The 27,803-nt window shown below is 36.4% G+C and overlaps 1 protein-coding gene across 1 annotated transcript; it reads right to left on the bottom strand.

The window, feature by feature from the left end:
- Positions 1–1,482: 1,482 nt before the first annotated feature.
- LOC145662161 (carboxypeptidase B-like) lies at positions 1,483–25,359 on the bottom strand. The gene is made up of 7 exons (XM_081727496.1): positions 25,150–25,359; positions 23,743–23,913; positions 20,343–20,399; positions 17,067–17,255; positions 13,867–14,231; positions 11,408–11,591; positions 1,483–2,621 (listed from the first exon to the last, which is right to left on the bottom strand). Exons 1-7 carry the CDS (start codon positions 25,331–25,333, stop codon positions 2,443–2,445), a joined length of 1,329 nt encoding a protein of 442 aa, XP_081583622.1. The 5' UTR covers positions 25,334–25,359; the 3' UTR covers positions 1,483–2,442.
- Between the last annotated feature and the right edge of the window lie 2,444 nt (positions 25,360–27,803).

The following is a 27,803-nucleotide window of genomic DNA, read 5'->3' as shown; positions in this document are numbered from 1 at the left end:
GCTGGTTAAAATTCAGTGAACCAAAACTGCACAATTTCATTTCTCAATTTCATATTGACTGGTTGAATTCTATCATGGTCCGCGATTGTATGCAAGACAAAGTTTCCGTGTCCGTAACTTAAAGCATCCATAGCCCACCGTTTCTTTGTCGTCTAATTTCTACAGATTTAACTATAGGCATGGAAAAGAAAAACTTTTCGTTTTTTTTTCAAAAAGTTATACAATATCATACAAATATTATAACAAAGGATAAGAAAATTCCTTTATTACTTAGCAAAATAAAACTGCATAAAAGAATCGAACTGGACAAAACAATCAATCCCAGTGAGCTTTGTTGTGCATGGGTTTTCTCGTGGTTCTCCCGTTTCCTCCCACTTTATTCACTCCACCATTTTATTCATTTCTCATCATCACCGTCTCCTTTAGCCTAGCCGGCATAACCGTAAATCTTAAAGATTTTATTTAATTTTCACTTCTGGACAAAACAGTAGATTTCTATTATATTTAATACGCTAAAGGTTAGCACTCAACGACACAAATTCCACTACTTCCTTGCTTCATTTGTGAATTCGGTTTTATTCGGAAGAAAACATCTCACTCACTTGGGATTGAAGTGCAAATGATAAAAGTGAATATGTCACGGAACTTGCTTCCAGCAAGCCAGTGAATGGACTTCTGAACTCCTAGAAAATGTTTTCCTAAATATATTTTAAAAAGGAATTTAAAATTTAAAAAAATCTTACTTATTGATACAAAAGGGAGAAAACAGGGAGGGAACATGCTATTCCATCTGTTCCACGAAGGAATTACCATTGGTTCTTACAACACACGGAAGTGATAGAACAAGATATAGCAGGAGGACCTGAGAAAAATGTATTAACGATCCAGAACGGAATCAATTCAATGCAAAAAGAAAGTGTACTTTCTTCTTTCTTGATTATTTTTTGTAAGTGATTATATTTCATCAAACTTTAAATTACGTTCCAAAGTAATCGGTTAAAAGAACCTTAATTTCCGTGAGCAGCCAATGTGACAGTGTTGCATTAAGCTTCAAAATCATTCTCACATTAGTAGCAGTTTAATTCCTGCCCATTATAAACTTTGCCAGTACTTGGTTTTAGTTCTTGGAGGATAATGCAAGAAAGTTCAATTTTTACTTTACGTATTATGGCAGGTTGCGTTTAATTCCAGCCAGAAGCACTCAGATATTTTGCCAACAGTCCCTTGAGATTTGTCTCTCCACTACTACTCCAGAACAAATTACTCCCATCATGTCACTGATAGCTTAAGCATTGTTTCTCTTTTCTTTTTTATCGAATGCATTCATAACTCTGCTTTCTTACTTTGTTTGGTTTTTCTTTGCCTTAATGGAAACAAACACTTTTAAAAATGTTTAATTATTTATTAACAAAGTTTCAGATATGTCATACAGTCCATTTTACACAGAAACATTAACAAGAAAAGAAAAATTTTAACAGAAGTCAGCCACAGCTTTTGCCTTGTAGCACTAAGGAAAATCTTTGAACACGTAAGGTAGGATGGTCATCCTCGAGATTCCAACCAAGAACTTCCTGATCAAGAAGTGCCACCGCTTACCATTTTCTTGTACTTGCTCGGTAATAAACACTTACCCAATAGATTACATGTGGTTACGTAATAGATACGTAATAAAGTAAATCAAGTCAGTGGCGTACGCAAAGAGGTTCTAAATTTTAATCCTGCTTGAGCAAGATGATATCCAAGGCATAAACACTTACCATACATAAACAGCTGAAATTATATGAACTTGAAAGTTTGGTTCCCGTCATGACGAACTCCTGCGTATGCTACTGATTCAAGGTATTCCTAAAAGTATAGTGACATATCATAAAGGCAGCGCTTATGTCACTTTGCACACCATCAAGAAGAACAATTAGTCAATTCTACCACAATTCTTTAATCCGTATGCCCTTTGTCATCTAGAACATATCTAGCCGTTAATCCAACTCCTGCCATATTTGACGATACATGCTCAAATCATGGCATGCAGTGCACGTTATAGGAACACGAAGATAATTGAGGTATAAAGAAGAAAACGTATGGTCCAACGAACAGGATGGGCTTGTCGTCATCTGTAGCACAGGGAATCCAACGTTATGGAAGAATATGATTGAGTTTCATTCACATGTACTTGTGAAAATGAGAGGGGGGAAGGGCTCAAAATAAACAGTAACGAATCTGAAAGTTTGTCAGATGCTCTCATACGGGATTGCAGTTTGCATCTCTACTAAAAAGCTATTTTGTGCAACTACTAAACTCTACCACTTCCTTAAAATATCCTTACAAAACATCCAATGCTTCCTTATCTAGTACTTCGTTTCTCAAACTGCTTCGTTGTGTTTTACACTGTAATATCCTCATCCTGTAGACATAAAAAATATATAAATAATTTATCTGCAATATTCATGATTTCCTTGATTTGATGACTTCAGCAAGTGTTTCTACAGCAGCAACTGCTTCTTTCCCACTTGGAATGATGTAGGATGGAGGTAGAAGGAATCCGTAATGACCTCTGTCTTGGAGTTCTATTGTGTAAGGGTACGTAATGTTTGCTATACCTCTGGCCCAGTCAATCAAGTCCCCTGCAAAGGAAACACAAATATAATATTTCGGGAGCTATGATAATGCAAGACAAGTTTGTTATGGACAAGTAAACATATCGTAGCTGCGACTCGAAAAACCGCTATCCGATATTTTATATAATATCTTCCAAAAAATATTATATACATGAAATATGAGCAGAAAATCATATTGTGTCTTCCCTTGTATTACTAAATGTGAATTCTTAAGTTGTCTCGTAATAAGGGAACAAATATAATACTTGCTAATAACGTAAATAATGAGAAAACATGTATGCTTCTCCTGAAAAGTTGACAATTTCGCATATAGTGGTTATTCCTGACACAGCGATGACATACACATTCTTACGTGCTTTTGTAGATTATGAAAGACTCTGTTAGGTTGGAGGTGTTATCGAATTGTGCACATACTGATTCAGGAATGACTGATAAGAGATAGTGGGACTCAAGATAAACAAATATTGTATAGAACAAGGATGTTATAAAATAGAGGATCTGTCCATACAACAAAATCTTGAAGCCATACGTCACAGTTTCGCCACCCCTACTCACTCCACTCCGCCCAATAGGATCGCAAAGTTTTGAGCCAACAATCACGGCGGAAACGAAAGTATCCAATCAGACAATGGCAGAAACGAGAGTAGCCAATCAGACGTGCCGATGCTCGGTTGTTTTTTGGCTTCATCGATTTAATAGGATGAAGATACATATGGGCAGATCCTCCATTTATAACATCTTGGTATAGAATTTAGGGTAAAGTGTCAAAAGATGGCGTATGTTAAACTTGTGTTGTGAAGTTTGGTTTTGATTCATTTACAAGAATTTTGTCCATCTTCAGTCTTGTCTTTGGTCAATTCACATTATAAAACAAAAATAAATATGGTGGAACAATTATTACAATTTAAACAGTGGAAGAAGTTAATTACAACTATAAATACAAACAAATGACAATCGACTTACGTAAAAAGTATAATTAAATACTTTTCAATTTAATATAATTATTTATTGTTAATGACATTTCAGCTTAATTACAGGGCAATTCGATATTATGTTCGTGCCAATTGCCAAGGAACAACCTATAACTTTTATTTTCAAGACTTCATGATATAGCATTTTCATGCAAACGATGGTGGAGCATTTTGTAATCATTGGCATTTAATTAGATTAATGTGACAATTTTCAGTTAAAGAATAATTCGTGTTTTTGAACAATTAAAAGAAAGTGGAATTGTATAGTTATGTTGTTACAAATAACCATAAGAAGAGAGTTAATATCTTAACTCTCTTTCGATGTGAAGAACCAAAAATCAGAAGATTTACAATTGTCAGAGTTCTAAATGAAACTATAGTTTAATAGTATAATTATAGATAAAGAAAGATTAATTAATTAAAGGAGATCACATAAGATAACAAATTTAGACTACGTTATTGACACTGATTACGATAAGGTTGATAACATGATACGTAATATTTTGGATATTATACAATAAAAGGATTTTAGATAAACCTTGTAGCAATGGTGGCCTTAATATGTCGAACAACAACAATTGATGCTTTGCCTGAACTCCATTTATAAATATTATCCTAAACGTAAAAACAACAGTGTACAGTAACTAGTAGCAAATACTCTATAGTATATTGAAAACTCTAGAACGTTCTACACGATTTACATGGATTTTGGGAGATCAATATGAAAGACAAGTTATTGTCCGTTCACTCCAGGATGGAAAATTGTTTACAAACAACAATTGTAGTGCGAGCGTCAACACCTTGCTTCTCACCCCTACATGGTTAATTTATGGTTGCCAGGCGACGGAAACATCTTGTACTGATTGTAAACAGAGGCTGGAAATTTCGATGCGAGTATAGGTGGAAATATTCTCTCCACATTATTGCCTGTTTGTGAAGGTTTGCAATGTTGCAAACTGCCAATCTAGAATTTCATACTAATTGAACGAGCTTTGAGAAGGATTAGTATGATGCAATAATTATAAATACTAACAACCATAGACTTAAAGTATTAGGAAATAAAGCATGCTGCTGTAAGAAGAGTATAATACACATTGAATTACGTGTTCAAAGTACAGTATAAAGCGAATTTTAACATGTAAATATTTTAAAGCAGTACGCATTTACCCTGTTTGGGTGCCCTTACCAGACACTGTCCAACACAAAAAAGGCATTAAAATAGGTAGATCGAGCGTGGGCATGAACCCAGTTCTGGCTGGTATTCCTTATTAATGTTTTCCTCAGTCCCACGAGGTGATTGCCTAGACGATAGCTTCTCTAAGGCAGGGGCGGATTCAGGACGGACTTCTGGGGGAGGCGGTGGGTTTTAGTACTGCTACTTAGAGCTACTTTTAAGAGCTCCAAACTCTGGAATGGGTTTTATTTAAATATATTTGGTCTAGGAATTAATTCGTGCGGGTGGACAAGAGATGACGCAAGGAACGGAGCGTCCCACAGTTCCGTGTATCCACACATGTGTTGCAAACCCCTGTCATCGCGTATCGTTCGTAGTATAGGGCAGTGGATTAAAGCGTCAACAACACCAGTTTGTAGTTAAGTGAACATGGCGCAATTTGTGCCTGATAAAGTGTTTTTGCGGGGTGTCCTGCTGCATTACTTTAACATGCAGAAAAGTGCGACTGAAAGTCATCGTATTTTGGTGGAAGTGTATGGTGACCATGCTCTAGCTGAGCGAACGTGTCAGAAGTGGTTTGCACGGTTTAGAGGTGGTGATTTCGGCTTGGCAGACCACGAGCGAGCTGGACAGCCAAAAAATTTCAAGACGAAGAATTGACAGCATTGCTCGAGCAGGATTCGTGTCAAACGCAGGAACAACTTGCAGCAGCATTAGGCGTTGATCAAACAACAGTCTCCAAACGCTTGAAAGCCATGGGAATGATTCAAAAGATGTCACATTGGGTTCCACATGAATTGAAAGACAGAGACGTTGAAAGACGAAAAACCATTTGCGAATTGCTGCTTCAACGACAGAGCAGAAAGGGGTTTCTGCATCGAATTATTACGGGCGATGAGAAGTGGATCCATTACGAGAACCCTAAACGAAAAAAGGCCTGGGTGAAACCAGGTGAACCAGATCCATCACAACCAAAACGAGATATTCACTGTGCAAAGGTTATGCTGTGCATATGGTGGGATATGAAAGGTGTGGTGTACTATGAGCTGCTGCAACCGGGTGAAACTATGAATGGAGAACGTTATCGACGACAATTAATGCGTTTGAAGCAAGCTCTGGCCAGAACACGACCAGAATGGGAGAACAGACATGATAAACTTATTGTTCAACATGATAACGCTCGCCCACATGTCGCAAAACCGGTCAAAACCTATTTAGAAAATGTCGGATGGGAAGTTTTACCCCACCCGCCGTATTCACCAGACGTTGCTCCTTCGGACTACTACTTGTTCGATTGCATGAACAACGATTTGATTGGACAGCGGTTTACTTCTTCAGAAGATATCGAAACATGGGTCTCTGACTGGATCGCTTCCAAGGATGAGGACTTCTTTCGCCACGGAATCCGTACATTGCCTGACAGATGGGCGAAAGTGGTGGCTAGCGATGGACAATATTTTTCTGAAGGTATTTATGTATTTTGTGTTTGTACTACAGCTTCAATGTGTGCATACCAACCGCACGAATTAATTCCTAGACCAAATATTATATAAAATAAGAAAGTATCTTCTCCGGGTGCCCCGATCGTCCCTGGATCCGCCACTGCTGTAAGAATTGGGCCAAACACTGAGGCCCCAGAATTGCCGGGAAATATATTACGCCAGAATGTTGACAACACTTCCACAAATATTATGGTGGTGGGTTCCGATATCCCTTTTTCGTTTATATGTGTTTGAATTCATTATGAAGTAAATGTAAAAGCGTTTCTTTCATTCTCTTTCTTTCTTTCTTCTCATCTTTCTCATCCTCGCTCTCTTTTCCCCACCTTCTTAAAATCTGAATACTATCCTCCTGTAAGATTGTTTCTCTCCACGACCCAAGGTTTAAAGAGACCAACCTGATATAGTTAACTATTAGCAGAACTGTACCAATAAATTCACATCAGAGACAGCGCCGTATCTTAGATTTTTTCTGGGGGGCAAGCATTAATACGTGTATTTGGGAATCCTAGAAAAAGTTTTTTCTCATTCTAGGGCTCTCCTCTTTCTATCTTTCTCTTACTATTTGTCCCCTCGGAGCCTGTGGCCCTCCCTCAAGGCAAGGTCTGCGGGGCCGTTACTTACGCCCCTGGGCCCCTTCCATACATGACAAATTAATTCAAGGGACAATATTGACAAATCTCAAAACCATACGAATAAATGTTATTTCTAGGGCCCCTAATAGTAGACGTTTTTTACTGAAGTGACCCACGACTCACTTTTGTTTTATTTACCTTTTGTGCGCTGCTTTATGTAATGTAGTGAAACTGTTTGATGTTTCATTCTTAATTTCATGTTCGTATCGTATATGGATTAAGAAAATTTTTCCTCAAAATGGGCCCCTTCGAGCGGCGGGGAACCTCCCTGGGGGGCAGTTGCCACTCCCCTGCCCCACACAAGTTACGGGCCCTGATTAGAGAAGAAGTAAACTGTTTCGAAAATTTACGCAACTTGCAAATACCAAACCCTACTAGTGCTAAAGTTGATGAGTTAGTGCCACTGTTACCACTGCTATAAGGGGAAAGAAGGGGAAAGACTGCTAAGATTCGCTAGCCAGGTTTTGTGTCAAAACACAGCGCCAAGCTACAGTAAACGGACAATACCACAGGAAAGAATCTAAAATGTTTGCTAACTTTCTCCAGGTGTTATTGAAACAATAGAATTAACGTTATGATTGTTAGAATGTGACATAGATGCAAAGACATAATATTTTTATCCCTAGGTAAAACTAATATGTAGCAAAGTATGCGCCGTGTAACGTGGGTTCCTGTCACCATGACATGGCATGGTGCCTTTAGATACAAAGGTTAGCTGCGAATATACTCAATAAGCACTCTCGGACAGACGACAAGGGGTGGTCCTCTAGTTTGGGGGTATGGTGTGAGGCTTATAACATCTTCCTGTAAAGAAGGCACTTGTTCAGAAACATTCACAGAAGCCTCGGACCAGGATTGATAACTTGGCACGACCTCAGCAAAATAAAATGAACATGAGAAATTTGAGCATGGAATATTAGAAATCTTAATAGCGCAGGCACGTTAAAATCCGTAACGAGTGAGTTTGAGAAATACAGGATGGACCTAGTAGGAGTTCAGGAAGTCAGGTGGGAAGGAAATGGACTGTGAATTCTGGAAATTGTACGGGAAAGGAAATAAAAATCACTAATTAGAAACAGAGTTTCTCTTTCTCAAACGAATAATATCAGCAATTAACTGAGTTGAATTTGTTAATGTTAGACTCTCTTTTATTAATCATGCCCCAACAGAAGATAGGGTTGACCATATCAAAAATAGTTATTACGAAGAAATAGAACGGATATTTGACCAAATTCTGCAATACCATTTGAAAATTCTGCTAGGGGATTTCAATGCGAAGATAGAACGAGAGGGTACTTTCAAACCGATCATAGAGAATGAAAGTCATCATAAGGAAAGTAATGACAATGATGTTAAGACTCGTGAACTTTACAACATCCAAAAACCTTATCGTGAAGAGCACAAAGATTCCATATCGCGACGTTCATACATATACTTGGATCTCACAGGACGGAAAAAACCATAATCAAATTGATCACGTTTTAGTAGATGGAAGAAGGCAGTCTAGCATAATTGATGTTCGATCGTTTAGAGAAGCTGACTGTGACACTGATCACTATGTGGTAGCAGCGATAATAAGAGAGAGACTATCGTTGAATAAAGGAAACCTTCAAGGTCTGAAAAAGGATAGAATTAATTTTTAAAAATAGAGGAGAGCCAGGTGAGAAAGGAATACGAGATTGAAAATTCGAATAGATTCTTGGTTTTAGAAGGCTCATAGTGCATTAGTGTTGAGGATACTTGGGTTGAAGTTAGAGATAGCATTACAATTTCAGGAAAAGAAAAATTGGGACAGGTGGAGATACGTAGGAACAAATCATGGTTCGACCAGGAGTGCACCAACTAGCAGAGAGGAGAAAACAGGCAAAAACTCCGAAGGCTACAAATTCCGAACGACAGAACTACACAAAATTTCTTTGATATCAGGCAGGAAACTTCCAAAAGTTTTAGAACGTAGAAAGGCGATTTTTTGAAAACTAAAATTAATGAACTTGAAGATAATAGTAAAACAAAAAAACATTCGGGACATGTATAAGAGCAACAAATTTAAGAAATGCTATCAACTTCGCGCTTATTTATTTAAGAAAGGCGACGGAACAGTTCTAACTAATACAGATAGCATCTTAAATAGAAGGAAAGATTCCTTTAACGATTTGCTTAACACGCAGCCAAAAACTAATGTTCGTGAAAAAAGGAAACTGCACATAGCAGAATCGTATATTCCACAGCCTGACAGAATAGAAGTAGAAATTACTATAAAGAAAATAAAGAAAAACGAATCTCTAGGTGTAGACGAAATTTCAGCTGAGTTAATTTTTGCTGGAGGGGGAAATGGTGGAGCAAGATTCAAAACTCATTCTCCTTATCTGGAACAAGGAGGAATTACCACAAAGGTGGAAAGCATCAATCATTGTTCCAATTCAGAAGAAAGGCAACAAAACATTGTAATAGTTATCGAGGCATTTCTCTTCTGTCAACATTGTATAAAATCCTCTCAATCATTCTAAAACGACTGTGATGCCTGTTGTTCTGTATGGTGACGAAATATGGTCGCTTATTCTGATGGAAGAATGTTAAATGAAAATATTTGAGAACCAGATCTAGGACGAATATTCGGACTCAAGAGGAACGGGAATACTGAATGGCGGAAACTTTATATTGAGGAACTGCATAATATATATACCATTTACCAAACATTGTTAGGCTCATCAAGTCTAGGAGGCTCAGGTGGGAAGATCAGAAGTCAGATGGAAGAAAGTAGGAACGCTTTCAAAGTTTTAACTGGAAGTCCGTCAGAAAACGACTATTAGGAAGACCTAGGCGCAAATAGGAGGAAAATATTAAGATTTATCTCGCAGAAATAGGAATCCAAAGTAGAAACTGGATCCAGTTGGCTAAGAATAGAAGTCAATGGAGAACTTTCGTGATCGTGGCATTGAACCTCCGGGTTCCATAGGCCATATAGTTAGTTAGTTAGTTAGTTAGCATAGTATGCGTAGAAATGTAACTTTGTTAATTTCGCTTTAGTGGTTCAAAATAGAAATGACACATAGAGGATGTTTTAAATAAAAGATCATGCTTTCCTCAGCGATAGAAAAAAACGCTGAGGTGTTAGGTGACGACCGTGCGACGACACTCATTGGGGGTAGCCTTTCTAAAGAGCACAGCATATTTTTAAAACTGTCCTCGAAGTTACTGTGCTCGTATCCCTGTTGAATTTGATTAAGTGTATTAAGTAGACCATAAAGACAAATGTCCCGGTTGGGGCAAATTTAAAACATGGAAGTGGCTACTGTTTGCACTTTTGGTTCGTGAGCTCTCGGATTCAATTCCCTGTGGGAAGCATCTAATGTACTACAGTGGTTTTGATTTCATTTTAAACTTTCTGTAACGTTCTATCTTTATACTTGCTGCTGACAAAAGATACAGACACCAGTTAATCAATCAATATATGTAAAAGTATCGTTGCTTTTCTTTGATATGCCATTCGGAGATCCTTTCGTGTTTTCTTTGATCTGCCTTCGTTTTTCCCTCTTTTGAATATGTACTTGTCCGCACGCAAGTTCATTTTCTTTCTTTGCTTGTCTCCCCTTTACCTCCTCTATCTTCTTTTTTTCTGCATTTTTCTTTAAAGATAAAGTGCAATAGTGCAATTACTAAACTTTAACTTGTAGTACGTGATTTCAACTGTCCGGGTACGTATTCTTTTTTTTAATGGGAGAATACTTCTTCTTCCGTAAAGATCGTATGAAACACTTTTACCTTTCGAAAATAAACTTTACTATCTCCGTTTCAACTACAAGTTTTGTAAGCAGAAATTTAACTTAGCACAGAAAAAAAAATGATTTTATATTTCATGAATGGACTCAGTTGGAGTTAATTGGTCAGTGTTATGTTAAACCAGATTCCTCCTCTCCATCTGCATAAAGTTTGAAATCGCTCGCCCTTGTCTATTCCGAATGAGACGTCAATCTGTCAACATGTGTAAGGGTACGGTTATATCGAAATTTTTCTATTTCATCCCTGCCATTTTAATTTTCCACGTCTCGAAACATCCTCCTCCATAGAGGAGCGCGTTTATGCCGAGTTAAGCTGTCAATTTTCCCCACTCAGAGGCAAATCAGAATTGGCAGCAAAAACGTTCAGAGAATCCTCTGCTTCTCAGGATGCAACATCACAATTACAGTAAAAAGAAGAGAATACCTGCAATTCTGTTTTAAATATCACTGAGCATAAATTGACTATTTGCACGAACAACTCAGATGAACAATGTATTTTTAGACTTCAAATATTTAGTAGAGTTGCCATACAGGTAACATGACCTATGAAACACTTGGAGCCTGAACATTTGTTTGTGCATCTTGATTGTCTGTGCCACTTGTGAATGTTTTCAGAATATTACGTGGGCATAGAATTCAATATAAAATTTTAATAATTAAACTTGACAAAAGCCACGCCTAATAAACACTACCAATCGTAGTAAATTAATAAAAGAAAGGAAATAAAACTTTACCTGAAGCACTATAAATAAGGGATGGTGGAGTACCGACTTTGAACTCCGAACCACCAACATTTCTTATCGATTTTGCCATCTTCTCCCCAATACTCTGAAGTTCCTTGTGGTCGGGGGTTAGCTCCATTTTATAGCTCCATGGGTACATGATTAACTGACTAAAACTGTGAAACGAAATGGAAGCCTGCAAAGAAAACAGAACAAATAGTGAATGGCGTTTTGTAGTTACTTTATCATTATTATTATTATTATTATTATTATTATTATTATTATTATTATTATTATTGTTAGTAGTAGTAGTAGTAGTAGTAGTGTTCTTTCATTAATAAGAACTATCGCATGTTCTTCTGCTTTGCGCTTAGTTCCCGGTTATATTCCTGGTAAGACACAATTCAACCCTGACTAGTGGTTTTCACCCTGAACCCGCTTTAAGACAATAGGTCCCTGTTTATAATAGCGTCGGCACTGAATACACTACAATCAACAAAACCAAGCAGTAGTAATAGGAAAATTTAAACTAATAAACCGAGCGAAAACGAAGCGTATTTAAAGGAAATGTACGTTTTCAAGTGTTGCCACGATAAGAGTCTCGCGTTTTGGACCCCTAATAGGAAGTTGAACTCATAATAATCGGACGGTGCAATGTTCGGATAATAACTGGTGATACTCGGACGGTGCAATGTCCGGGGAGTATGGCGGATGCAATAGTGTTTCCCATCATCCAAAGCGTAGAATGGTGTTCTGGGTCATCCTAACCACGTAGGCTTAGAGTTATCCTATAACAAGAGGACTACTTTGCGATTCAGAAGTGCTGCATCCAGAGTTTTCAGTTTTTCTTGAACTCGACTCAACAGCTGACAGCACACAGTTGCATTAATGCTCTGACCAGCTGGTAGTAGTTCACAATGCACGATGCCGCAAGCAGTCCACCAAACACACAGCAGTACCATTTTCTGGTGTAGTGCTGGCTTCGGATGTTTTTGAACTGATTTATTGGATGCTAACCAATGACGATGGCTCCGTGGAGCTTCGTACAGGACCCACATCTCATCACATGTCAACATTCTGTCAAGAAATGGCTCCTTCCTCAGACGAGACAACAAAGAAACACAGGTATCTGCTCGCGTTGCCTTCTGACCCGGAGTCAAAACACGTAGGACCCATCGACCCACCTTAGTGCTTCCCAAGTTGATGGAGGTGCTGCCGAATGGTTTCTCCACTCACACTGAATTGTAGTAGTCCTAGTTCCTCACATGTCTGGCCACTGTTCGCCTCAATTTTGCCTGAATATCATTTTGAACATGTGTTGGTTTTCCCGCACGTGGTGCGCCTTCTGAATGTTTCGTCACCGTCCTTAAACTTGTTAAATCACCACTACGTGTCCGCCTAGTCATGACACCCTCACCAAAGGCCTTCTATATGTTTCTCTCAGCTACAGCGGCATTTGACCCCATTTTGAACTCGTACAGCATGCATGCTCTTATGACGCTCTGGGGGGCGCGGTGGCTCAGTGGTAGAGCGTTCACCTCCGGTGCTTGGGGTCCCTGGTTCGATCCCAGCTCGCGCCGTGTGGACTTTGTGGTGGACAAACACCGTGCTCGTGGGTTTTCTCGGGGTTCTCCCGTTTCCTCCCACTTTCTTCATTCCACCATTTCATTCATTTCTCATAATCACCGTCTCCTTTAGCCTAACCGGCATAACCGTGGGACGTAAAACTCACAGATTTCATTTCATTTTCATTTCTTATGACGCTCTGTAGAGGTTCCATTTTCAATCTGTCCTTACGCCAGTTCACGGTGTAACTGAACTGCCAGAACCAGGTAGTATGTTGGATATATCTACATCAACAACTGATTTTCGCCTTATATCCATTCGCGTTCAACTCACAGTGTGAAGGCCAATTGAACACAGACTTCCACAAAAAGCGATAGAACTTTCTTGGTTACCTTTATAAGATGAATAGGTGGGATGAAAATGATGAAGGAAAGGAGTGAACCTTGAGAAAACTTGTGAACATGATATTGTCAATCACAAATTCATATAGAGCTCGATCGAATCAGGAACCCGCCGATTAGATATGACCGCTCTGCCACCGAGTCACTGTGTTCCCTTAAATATAGAGTATAAATTGGCATATGCATATTAGCCATTAGCCTTTGGAGAGGGGTTAAATCCTTAAAAGAAAATTGAGTGCATTTTTAAAGATATAGTTGACAACAACTTCTTTTCTAAAAAGAAAACCAAATGAACAGAAATGTAAACAAATTTCTCTTTTACTATTCTTTTAAGAAAGAAAAAGTAAAATAATGCAATTGTTCCTTTTTAAAACATGAATATGAATACACTTCTTCTTTTTTTTTTTTTTTAAGAAATTGTGTATGAAACGTCTCTTTTTTCGGAAAGAAAGATGCACAAAATGAAATTTTACAACGAATATTTGAAATATGTAAAAAATTTACCTTTATATTTTTATTAAAACTTGCGATGAAATCTCGTACTGCTTGAGTTTCAGGTTCTGAGAAGGCCGTGCTTCCTTTATAAACTTCGCTACATGGATAATCGCTGGCGCCAGATTCTCCCCAATAGTACCCGAAGTTCCGATTCAAGTCCACGCCAGCGCAATTGCTGCCCTTTATAACTGCTCGGTTTTTCCTCCACAAACGATCTACATCATGAGAATACTCGTAGCCATCAGGGTTTAGGATAGGAAGAATGTACCAGTCGATACCAGTAAGAACTGATTTGTGTTTCTTTGAGTTTTCAACGAATTCTCTCAAAATATACGAAACAACAGCTGGAGAAATCCACTCACGAGCGTGGATGCCTGCGAATAAAGAACATTTGTTTCACAATTCATTCTTTAATGCGTAATGTACAGTGAAAAAATACTTAATATTTATTTTACCTTAAAATCTTAATTATACAACATGTATAATCTAAACACAGGATAAGCCATAAGTCGCTTGAGACTAAGAGTTATTCAGCTCTCTAGTGACCAGAGTAGCAGTAGCTGATAGACATAAATCGAGATTTTTTTAGATTGCACCCTAGATTTTTTCTTTCTTTTCTTTCCGAGAGTTGTTCTCTGATTGGCGAGACTTGGTGAAACACCTCATGCTATCGTCTAAAACGCTATACCATGTGTGCCATCTCGATGATCATATCGAAACCTATGACCATATCGACATTATTGAATAGAATAGTTTGTGTTATGTGATGAATCGAGATACTTTTTTTAAAATTAAAAAAATATATATAATATAATTTTACTCCATAAGTATAACATGTTCACTTCTATTCGTGGCTGGTATTAATATAACACTAGAAATCAGTAATCCTAACAATATATAACCTTATCATGCGAAAAATGTTTATAGATAATTGGTGAACTTGGAAAAAAATGATAGACGTAAAAGCAAGTAAATTACCTAAGAATTTTATTGCTCGCTTGGAAGCATTAATACGCGTACAATTAAAAAAAAAAAAAAACTTGATAAACTCCAAGGGTGTAAATGAAGGTACGTTTTCAATATTTTACATTTTGGTCTATACTTACTTTATATAATGGGTGTACGCAACATCAAGCTTATATGATTGCGCTATTAGTCAGTTATCAAAATGAGTTTCACATTAACACAATATTCTCAGTTATTTAAACTTTAATTTGTATCACTCATTCAATAAAATCCACGCTAAACGTCTGTAATGTTTCACTTAACTCTTTTTACTTATGCGGTAGCTATTTAGAGATAGCAAATGTATATTATTTTCTTAAAAAGGTTAGGAAATTTCATTGTATGTTCACAGAGGCAGAAACTCCATTCCATGTTGAAAGAAGTTGATGCAGACCAGCTACCAGACGTTAAGAACAAATATAAGAAGTAAAAAGTGGTAAAATCCTTTATTTTCGTGGAATGTTGATGTTGGTATTCAAAATGCTTTTCCTCTATCGTACAACGCAGGAGAACTACGAACAACAGATTTCCTAGAATTTGGAATAAGTGATTTTTTTTCTTTGTTGCAAGAATATTGAACAAAAAATCTAAAATTCGAAGGGTGAAATTTCTTACATCGAAGAGATTGCTTTTTGAAGTGCGATGTGATAAAAGAGAACATATGATTGAAACAAAAGCAGGAAGACTGAGATGTACTTTATGCAAGTCACAAACAACGATAAAGTTAAGAAATTCAGTATTGGTCCTGTACAAGAAATGTTTCTAAGTATATCACACGAAACAGATACTTGAACGCTTCGAGGCATGAATGTATTTAGGCATAAACATTTACATTGCCTTTAGTCGTACTCACATACTATATACAGTAGTTTTTAACTATTAATAGTTCTTCTTTTGATAAATTATTTGTTTCTGCTATCCCATCATTAACAACTTATCTTGTGTTTCAATTTGAAGGTAAAACTAAAAGTGTTATTTACAACTATTTGCCTAGTGATTGATTTTTGCAATATTAAAATAAATTTGTATCTCATTTGCATTTGCCTAGTGATGAGCAATTCCAACATTTTTTTAAAAAATCGTAAATATTTATCTTTTAGGAAAATTCACTTATAATTTTCCTCCTAGAACGACTTAAACTCAATACTGTAACTCTTGTCAACATTCTCGAGGTAAAATAATTTGAGCGTACGAATATATATATTAACAATTTTGTATAAGGTCGTCTTATTTTTGTCAAAATGAAAAGTTTGTTTTATGATTTACTTCATTATCAGTTTTGACTTAAGAAATAATGTAGTTATCGTACCGTATGAATTTTAGTTCGACAAACAAATTAATTATCTCGAAACCTACGCATGAGGATCACAATAATCTTTATCATTTTCTTTAACCCATAAGATCTATCGATCAGTATGTGGGGCACTCACTGTCAGAACACAAAGGAATCAAGCTGTGGCTTGATTCCTTTGTAGGTAGGAGTGAGGAGTGAGAAAAATAGACATAAAATCTACTTATTATGACCCAGTACATGGAGAAGTAAACACTTCTTCTTCTTCTTTCTTACCTTATAATCACTATTTACAATATATGAATATGAATGTTTTAAACTTTGAACGGAACTTCCGACAGAGATCTTAAAGGTGAAAAATGTTCTAAGTTACCAAATGTAAACTAAATTCCCTTGTGCACTGGACGCACTGTATGTTTAGGGTTGCCAAATTTTGTAAGCGAAAAACCGAGACACCAGTGTCAGGCTATGTATAAGATCACGGTTCCTACTTATTTGGTCAGAATCAATTAATTAGCTGTGTTTCCCAGGTTAGTACTCACAATTTTCCAGTTCATTCTATATACAGTTAAGACAAATGAAGCCCTACAAAGGATGTATAAAGAATGTGACACACTCTTCCATTTATGACTGAAGAGATATTTTTTTCTTTGTTGCGTCATCATTTGTGTCAGAAATACTACTTTCCGTTTTTACGTGAGACATACTAGTTCTTGTGGGTTGATTTTTTCAATCTGCAGAACGAAAACCGGGACAAACATTTGTCCCGAAAGCCTTTTTCGGAACAGTTAATTCTTTCATTGAAAACCGGGACTGTCCCGGACAACCGAGACGTCTGACAACCCTAGATATGTTTCATCCTTGAAGATTCTATGTCTGAATAATACTGTAGCATTGTGATAAGCAATGTTACCTCCATTTATCCAGATGGCTTTATTTCCTTTTTTCCCATTTGAAATCTTCAGCAATTTGAGTGGCCTGCCCTCGACAGAATAACCAATGATTTTTGTAGCACACAGATGAGGATAGGAGCGTGCGAGATAGTCCATGTAATCTAAATGATCTTGTGTCCTATGATATGAATCCCACGTCATAGGATGTTCTAGAACAAAGCAAATAAAAAGAAAATGTAAATCATAAACAAACTTCTATTCAGGTTACTTCTGTTCAAGTTATTTCTGTCTTTAATACTTATATACATGTATTTAGTTCTATTAATTCATTATTTGTAGCTAAACTGACTTGTTGAGAAAGATGGTATGACAAAAGTCAAGAAATAATGGAAAACCGTATTGATTTGCCTACATGTGCAAGTATTAATACTTTTAACGCTTTCACACATCCTTAAATTAGTTTCAAGATACAGAGATGACGAAATGCTTAGTAATTTTATCTGTCATTAATTAAGGGTATCTTATGCATACTCTACTTACGGATTAGAACTAACACATGTTAATTTCATTCTATGTAAATATTATAAATTGTTCTCTTCATGCCTATATTGAGGAAATAAGGTGTATATATAACAAAATATCAATAGAAGCAAGAGCAACGGAGCAATATACAATGGATAATATGCATGATTCTTTAAAAAAAAAAAAAAAAAGATAGAAAGAACTTATTAAAGATACGAGGATGGATTGGAAAGTAAAGAAAGTTAAGGTGTAAAGTACATCAAAGAAGAAATAAATTATATATATGCAGGGTGGCTATTTATTTTGAAATCCCAATGTTACTTTTACATAAAATTAATAAAAGAAATGTTAAAATTTTGTGTCATGCAGATATTGGCAAAGAAACATTTAATATACCCTACAATACTACGAGATTAGCAGTGTTTCCAATTCAATATAAAGTTGTTGCTATTTGTTTTCAAATACCACTTCATTACAAATTTTAATTCCATATATTAAAACGAAAATACAGAAAATATCACATTTATAATTTAATGTAGCAAAGGATACTAGTCACAAGCATCTAAATTTTGTAGGTGTCTACAACAGTAATAACGCAAGTGAAACGGAAAAGTAATATAAGTCCGCCGTACCTTGGTGTCGAATACTATAATCATGAGGTATTCGGAATAAAGTTAAAAAGAAAAGAAAATTGCACTTTTTTCAAAAGGTTTTCTTTCGGAAATAAACCTTAGTTAAATACCACACCAAATCACGTGGATGTTCTCAATGAACGAAAAGATTAAAGTGCCGTTTATAGCAGTTTAATAACACAAACTGTTCCGGAGAACAGAAATTGAAAGGTTTGCAATCACTCCTGCTGATGATGCATCAAAGACAACTGACAGTGACTGGTTAAATACATTATTAGTATCTAAACACAACGACACACACAAAGAAAATTATGGGGCTCCTTCGTGGCTAAGCGGTTAGCGTACGCGCCTGTGGCGTGGGAGACCCGGGTTCGATCCCCGGCGGGAGCTCGTGGTTCGGATTCCACGTTAATCAGTAGGTCCACGTCTCAAATAGCCTCGCTGCTGAACGGGACATTAAATTCAAAATCAACTCAACTCAGCAAAGAAAATTATATCAATTGGTAAAACAACCACAATAAATGCTTGAATTTATTCAACAATAAAAAAAGTAAGTAATAGTGATTAGTGAAAAAGTAGTGTTACTAGTGCGAGTAATAAATAATTCTTATTCATAACTTTATTCATGGTTTACACTGTTTTCTTTTTCTTTTTTTTTTTTCTGGATCAACCACGTGTAGGCTTACATAGTTCAAGAAGACGAGATTGTGTGATCAAAGTGTGAGGTTCGGTGTTTTGTTACTTGGAGATCAATTCCATAAAGTTGTACTTGCTACTTCTAGCTTTAGCACAAATGTACGCAACAGATGCATGACTCACACATAATCTGCTGGTAGACCTTATGGACCTTCTTATTGGACTTTTGGCAAAGGATCCCAGAACAATCGTGGGCGTTTCTCATTAATCATAACGTGTACTGTGCTTTTGCTAATGTCATAATGAAACGCTTAACGGGCTTATATTTTAGTACAGGGTGGTTGCGAAGTGGACGTACCCCTAATTGGTGTTTTCTGATGGTTTTAGGTTTTACCCACATTACAAACATGCTTAATGAGTGGTTGGTGCCTCAACTGGAAGAAAATGGTATCAAAGACACTGTTGTGATACAGCAGGATGGAGCACCAGCGCACTTCGCGATTCACGTGCATAATTACCTGAATGAGAAGTTTCCTGGCCGCTGGATTGGAAGAGGTTATGCATCTTCACCAGTTCCCTTTGCCTGGCCTCCAAGAAGTCCTGATCTAATGACACCAGGCATGCTCTCTGGGGTTTCTTAAAGCAACAAGTAAGAAACACTCGATATCACACAACGCAGGAATTACGAGCAGCTGTGGAACACGCCTTTACCTTCGTGAATCCGGAGTATCTCCGCAAAACATCTGTCGCAAAAGAACTTGTCGCAGAATTCAGCTGTGTTATGACATAGATGGTGATCATACCGATGTTTATGACTCTTAAAGCTTCAAGGTAACTGTGTACAGACATTCTACCATAACTAACACTGTACTGTTGAAACTAAGGGAAGGTACGCCCACTTCCGGACCACTCTGTATAAGTTTTACTATAATACTCTTCATGTCTGTACTATACTCTCATCTTTTACTATACTCTTCATATGTAGGTAGCATACATTTGTGTTCCTTTTTATTGTCCACGAATGACACATTTCTTTCCGCCACAAACATTCATTTTGGTAGATTTTCTTGAAAACTACATATGAAGATTTATACTCATACACGTCACAATGTAATATATTGATTGTTCTTGTCTTTGGATAATTTCTTCCCATTAAATGTTAAGACTACTGTAGAATTAAATAATTATTTTTCAAATATTTTCGTAGATTGTTGTTCATTGATTGCTTAATTGAATTTTACGATAGTTTTCAGCACCGAGTATATATTAGGCGGAACCTACAGTTTTAAATTAGTATTCGAACCAGTACTTACAATATATACAGAAAACTCATGTGTTAGCCACTTAGCCATAAGGAATCCGTTTGTAGTTCAGAAACGATACATATCTAAACATTTGTTTATTAAGACTTCATTATTCTATTTGATGTTTCTAACATAGTCATTAAAAAACACTCTGTAGAAAATTAAAATAATTTGTAATGTTACTGTTATAAAAAATACTTACTAGATTTGGGAGAAGCAGAAACTCCAATCACGTCTCTCTTCCATATTAAGTCTTTATCTAAAAAGGAAAGAAACATAATTTTAGGGTAATATCGTTTGTAAATTATAAATAATGATTTCTTATTGCATCTTTTATAAGAAATAGGTAAAATATAATTTACTTGTTTTTTAATTATTATTGATGAGATTACAATCACTAGAGGTGTGTGTAGAACCTAAGAGTAAAAGCGATTTAAAAAAAAAAAAGTCACTTCTTAGCCCAAATATTACGAACCTGTACCATCTTGAGCGTTAATGAAGCGTACAAGTGGGAAGAAGCGAAGACAAGATTTGAGCATTGATGCCAACCCGCGGGAAAAATCCAAGGATGTTATAAAATAGATGATCTGCCCATACAACAAAATCGTGAAGCCATACGTCACAGTTTCGCTACACCCACTCTGCCCGCTCCGTGCCACTAAGATCGCAATGTTTCGAGTCAACAATCATGACGGAAACGAGAGTAGCCAATCAGAAGTGCCTACTCAGATGATGCTCGGTTGTTTTTTGGCTTCATTGAGCTCATAGGATGAAGATACGTATTGCCAGATCCTCTATTTTATAACATCCATGGAAAAATCCCATTTCGTGAGAAGTTTTGACATCAATTTTTCGGAAAGGGATAGGGGCAACACATATGGGATTTTTCAAATATGCACACCTACTCGTATATAAAATCCATGTTAACGACATTCTCCACGGGAGGATTCCAACTCTTCCTTTCCAGTCAAAAAAAGTGGATACATGCTAGTGCGAAAGTGGCTTGGAAGTGAATTAATCATATGGAAAGCAAAACAAAACCAAACGCCAAAGAACACAAATTACACTCGAGTATTAATAAGTGAAAAATAAATGAACAAAGGAGTGAAAAGAAAAAATGAACTACTAATCGAAAAAGAATCAACTTTAAAAAGATTCCTTACAAAATATGTGGAGGAAGAAGTTCTTTTCACTATCGTTATACTCAGCAGAAGCTGATGATATAAAGCTGTGATATAGACACAGCATTTCTGATAACAAAATATATTTATTTTTGACCAAGAAAAACACTTATTCATAAGCTATTTTACAAAACTAGAAGTTAGAAATTTCATTCAGCCATACAGACATTTTAAAAAAGTGAATAACACACAAAAATTGCATTTTTTATATTACATTATATTTGTAATTTGCATAACGTGGAAAATTCAGAGGCAAAATGGGACTATTTGGGATTTTATAATATTTCTGGTTGGCATCACTGGAGTTGAGTAGTCTTATTTTGAAAATATGTCGTGGAAGTATTGTCTCGTCCTGAAAAGTGTGTTTGTTACTAAAGGAAGAGTTCTGTCTTGCTCATATGTCGTCACGGAAGTTCTGTCTCGCGTCTTGAGTCGTGGAGTCGTGCTTACAACTCAAGCTGCTATTAAGTACAGACAACAAGAGAAAATGTGATAGAATACATACTAATTTAGGTCTCATATATAAGATTGATTGATTGATTCGAACTTAACGTACTTTTCCAGCACCCAGACTATATGAAGCAAGCACTCTCAGTACGAATACAACCAAGACGTAGCTCACAAAAAGCACAAGAACTAAACATTTTAAGGAATATTAGGATCCATATGTAAAACTAGAAATTAATGACATTCACCTTTCATTTTATTAATTAATACGCCTTTCATTTCATTACAGAAGTCTGTACTCCCTTGGTAATTTTTCATGCCTATCAGCAGTGGCGTATTTAGAATCTTATTTCGGATGGGGCTGTGAATAAGCACTTATATTTTTCCTTTTGATTGCCGACAAATTTTAATAAAGTTGTGCATATAACAAATTTATTTCGGGGGGCTTGAGCCCGATAGCCACCCCGCTAAATACGCCACTGCCTATCAGACATCCTCCCCTCTCCCCAGTTTGAAAACCACTGGTATGTAAGATCTGTTTTTAAAAAAAGGAATATGAGATTCGAGATGTAATTTATCCCAGAAGTACCGAAGCTTAGCACGCATTGAAAAAAACTAAAAGTCGACACCTATGTATATAACTACAAAAATATGTAAACTTGTTTTTCTTTCGAATTTCTGACAATGCATTGACATCCTGCTTCTACAACTTTCAAACAAAACTAATACGTTACCTTAACTTCCTTACTTTCATTAATACTATGTAATAGCCAAGTCAAATTGTCCTTTATGGTTTTAATTTTAACGAATGTAATTATACACATAACTTCTAGTATCTCTCAAATGTTGATTCAACTATTAGCAAATCTTATGCTCCAAGCAGAAGTTCCTCTGACGCAAGGCAGCAATATTCTCATAACAAATTAACAGGTTTATAGTATATGCTCACAAAAATCTGGAGTGTTCAAAACTTTTGACCGGAAGTGAAGGTTTCTCTTTGTTTTTTAGTTTAACGTCCTATGTTATGTCTCAAGCCTAAAGGAAACAATAATGATGAGATAGATTACATGCTGAGATGAAGAAAGTAGGATGAAACAGGAGAATCCCGAGAAAACCCACGTACAGAGTCTTTATTTATAACGTCATACAAAATTCGTCTGAATCAAAATCTCGCACGAAATTCTAACACCGTATGAGCACAGGGGCGTCATTTCAGACTTCGCTTGAGGGGGGCAAGAGCACCATCGAAATTAGACATCGATTAAAGTATATGTATTCTTCAAACCCTTGGGGGGCAGTTGCCCCCTCCTGCCCTCCCTAAATGACGCCCCTGTATGAGTATCTTACTGTACCACTCCTATCCATTTTTCTTCCCTTTTCGATGAAGTATTGGGGGGACCCGGTGGCTCAGTGATAGAGCGCTTACGTCTAGCGCGTGGGGTTCCTAGTTCGATCCCCGACCAAGTAAGTTTGTGGTGGACAACATCGTGTCTGTGGGTTTTCCCGAGGCACTTCTTTTTCCTCCCACTTTCTCATTCCATCAATTCATCCATCATCATTCGCTTGCTTTAATCATCGTCTCCCTTAGCATAATCGTGGTTCGTTAAACTGACAGATTTGATTTCATAGGTCAAGTATCAAGAAACTGTCGAACACCTATTTGACTATTTTAATTGAATAGACCATATAGCCTATCAAAATCTCATGTCTATGACCTTAAGGAATTCTAAGACATAGACATTGTATCTAATATTATGATTGCAACCTTCATTTTCCCCTAGTCCACTCGAATTTAAATGTAAAAAAAAAATGCTTTCGTAGTGGCATTTTACGTTATAAAACTTATGTCCTGTCCAAATTTCAAGATTCTAGCTTTAAAAGGTTTGGCCTGAGCGTTGATCAGTAGGTCAGAACTTCTTTTATATAGAGATTAAACAATATTATTAACCAAGTTTATGTATTAATTTGACTTACCTTTCGACGGTTGAGCACTTTCTTCTATGGCTTCGTGAACATTTTCTATCATTGTCCTGTATGTTATATTTTCGTATGACATCAAATCTTTCACTTTTTTCACATTTTCAGACGTAACCATTAAGTCAGCTGTTGTAGTATTGCTGTTGGGCATTTTCCATAAATCAATAACTGAAAAGTGAATGAATGAATGAAATTTCATTTCAATTAATTCCAAAATTTTATTCAATTTTGGAACAAAAATTCCCTATTTAAAATGCATATATATGAGTCGTCCAGTTCCGAAATTTTTCTTGTCTATTTACTGCAAAACCCAGAAAACTTAGAAAAAATGTAGAATCTGCTTTTTTTTTTTTTTTTTTTTTTTTTTGTAGAACTGGGAATACTTCAGTGTGTTCATAAGGAATACCTGAACATCCTCAATTACTTCTAGTTGAACAAAACCACTTATAATTTAACTTGGTTTCAGGAAGATAGATGTTCATTGCCACAGAAACAAAAGAACTGGAGAAGATCCTATTTTGTATCAAAGCAATCCAGTCGAGATTGGCATATCTACCCGAATAAATCGTTTAAGTATTAATGATTCGAATAAGTTTCTGCTGTTATTCAAAAATTTGATTATTAACTTATAATGTGAACAATTATTCATATATTTTTGTGGATAGTTATTTCTTATCCGAATAATGAATATCCGAAAAATCCATTATTCGAACATTCGAATAATGCATTATTCTAATTTTAACAGCATTAAATACCGTAATTTCACATTATATTCTCCATCTTTCTCTATGCCTATACCCAGAAGTCTCTTATTCAAAAAAATAAAAAACTATAACACTCTACGCCCTCTTCGAAATTCCCGTACGAACGACATGCGTCACGTGTCTTAAGCATCGTATACCAAATATCCAGTGAGGCGAGTATATTGTGAAGCTTCACATTATGTAAGTGTTTTCTATGCACCCTATAACGATAGTAATTTGATTGGCTAAGAATTGTAGAATTTGTACGCGTCATGTAGGCTAATAATACGATGAAGAGAAAGAAGAGGAGAAAATTTTAAGTAACGTTATTATTATGAATGCAATTATTACCGGATTTATGCTTTCTATATTCATCAATAATGTGAAGTTGGAATCCAATAAAATGTTATCATACTATTGCGTGACGCGTACAAATTTCGTCCTTATAAGCCAATCAAACTACTAGTTGCCGTTATAACCTACTTTTCCATATAACCCCAAACTATTCGCAGAAAAATTAAAGAAAATGTTTGAGATATATCACTGTTATATAAAAGCAAAGGTTTTTGCTTCTATCCTAATTTTGGCCCCCGAAATTAAACAAAATGTAAAGACCTAGCCCAGAAAAATATATTGGAGAATAAAAAGTTTTACTACTTGCCTCCATCTTCTTCTAAATCAATAATAAGTCTCTTCTGGTCTTCTGTTGTAAGAAATGCCTTCAGTACTTGGGCTCCTTCGTAAGTGACAGGTTGTTCAGGAGTAAAAAGCCTTGTGTCATGTACCGGAGATCCTACAGACAATATTGCTTTCACAACTAACACCAGCAAAGTTAGTAACAGCATCTCTCAGAAAATTTGTGGTGTTTTCTTTGACAAACAACAAACTAATAGCTCGTGTCGCATGATTTTGCTTTTTATATGTCCAAGACATTACACACACCAATATCGATTGTTTACCTGCTTTTAATATTTTCTAAGAAACATGTAATTTCCCAATGTTTGGGAAAACGAATGAGGAAAACCAGAAGTGACATATAAAATAATTTGTTAATCGAGACGTCATTGCGGCAAATCCATGCAATCAGGAAGAAAGCACTTTATCCGGTGTTTCGGGAACTTCTTGTAAGATTACTTCCTCATTTACTTGTTTTAATCATGGATCAAACTTAAGCTTCACATTGTGATTTCCGTGTTTATCCTAATGGGTCGGGTTCATGGAAAGATAGAAATTGGGAAAGCTATTACTTTCCAAAGTCCAAAAACTACTTTTCAGAGCTGCATGATAAAAAAAAAATGTATTTGTCAACTTTAATCTGTCTAGTATTGTAATTAGTTTTTTTTTTTTTTTTTCGCAAGCAGTGCAAGGCAGGGCAGGGGGAAGATGGGGGTGCTGAATGAACTCTAAAGTCTTACATGCATAAGATTCCTTTAACCCGTAAGTACTACGCGGAGTCTGTCAGACTCCGCTTTCCGCTATATTTTCCCGTTTTACCGCCTCTCCCGATTGTCGCTTCCTCTAATTTCTTGGTTATACTTAGTGTGTGTGCGAAAGTTAACATCGTGTTTTTAGTTTGTCCGCAATCTATTGTTCGGAGTCTGACAGACTCCGCGTAGTACTAATGTGGCGAAAAACATGCGTAGTACTTAAGGGTTAATATTGACGATTTACCTGTTTCAAATATTTCCTAAGCAAAACGGAATCTCCAATTAAATGTTTGGGGAAAAGAATTAGGAAAATCAGCAACGATAACATAATTTATTAATTGAGACGTCACTGCACTAAAACTATGGCAATAAGCGTATGGCAAGCACTATGACGTCGACATTTTGAGTGAAGGATCCAGTGGTGCTATTCAGCCAGTTCGCACCGGTTCGCTAGAACCGGTTGTTAAAATATTTCGAGTTTGCAGAATCGTTTGTTATTCCCTACATAACAGTAAATATTACTCAATTATATCCAGAAACAGAAAATTTTAGATTAACTGTCTTTGGTTTTAAAAATTCTTACAGCTACAGGGTTAGCATTTATTTCTTAACATCAAGAATGAGAACTGGGATCACATGAGTGTAGTGGCGAGAGTTAATTATACGTGAAATGCATACATACTATTATCAACAATTGTCGATCCATTGCTGGATTAAAGTCTTTCCAACACTTTTTGACAACCATCTATTTTGGATAATTCGTTTCCAAGATTTTTGCAGTGCTACCTAATTTCGTCACATGATTTGTATTAGGATGCTGTGAAGGTCCCTACTTGTCACGGGTGGTAACCATTAAAAAAAATTGCTTTATGTCCACCTTGTATGGTTATTTGTTTATTTGTTTGTTTTCTAAGACAATTGTATCTATCCATTTTTCTCTCTCTCTTTATTATATACCCATTCTTCGCATAGGGGCTGTGTTCGGAAGTCAACGCCTGTGGAAGTATCTCAGCGACCGCAAAAACTATGGATTTGACACTAATATCGGTCATTTTGGATTATTTTTACATGTCTCGGTATCCCCCCCCCCCCCGGCAACCCCAGGCCCGCAACCGAATGGGATGAATTTGGAAGTTAATACAATTGGAGTTTCACCATTGATATCAGCGACCGCAAAAACTGAATTTGACACTAATATCGGTCATTTTTTTTTACTACTTTTACGTGTCCCGGCAAACGACCCTTCTGAGACCCCTCGTTCGAATTTAAAAAAAAAAACAAAAAAAAAAACGCTTGGTCTTGGTCTGGAGCCTGGACCAAGATACCCGTGACCAGGTCCAGTCGTCTGGTCCCCAGGCCGCACACAGACAGACATACACACAGAGACACAAACAAACTCTCTATTTTATTTACATTAGATTATATATATATATATATATATATATATATATATATATATATATATATATATATATATATAGAGAGAGAGAGAGAGAGAGAGAGAGAGAGAGAGAACCGGTTGTTCAAAAATTAGCATAGCACCACTGGAGGGACCTACTGTTAACATAAGCTCCGAACAACGAATGGGGTTTTAATCTAGTGTAATTGACGCGTAAACAAATCATCCTTAAGGAGCAATCTTTACAGTATAGGCCATTCGCCATTACATTTTCTCTTCTGCAGGAGATCTGGGCTGCAAAACCACGTCATAGCCCCTTCTTTGGTGCTTTATTATTAGTAGTAGTAGAAGTAGTAATAGTAGTAGTAGTAGTAGTAATAGTAGTACTAGTAGGAGTAACACTAGTAGTAGTTGTTGTTGTTGTTGTGATACCAGTAGTAGTAGTAAGTAGAATTAACTGTTTTGAAAACAAATTCCTTCTAACAACAA

The sequence above is a fragment of the Thermobia domestica genome, chromosome 10 (assembly GCF_964235325.1).
Source record: "Thermobia domestica chromosome 10, izTheDome1.hap1.1, whole genome shotgun sequence".
Classification (NCBI taxonomy): Eukaryota; Metazoa; Arthropoda; class Insecta; order Zygentoma; family Lepismatidae; genus Thermobia; species Thermobia domestica.
The sequence above is the reverse complement of the archived record's forward strand: the minus strand, read 5'-3'. Positions and strand labels throughout refer to the sequence as shown.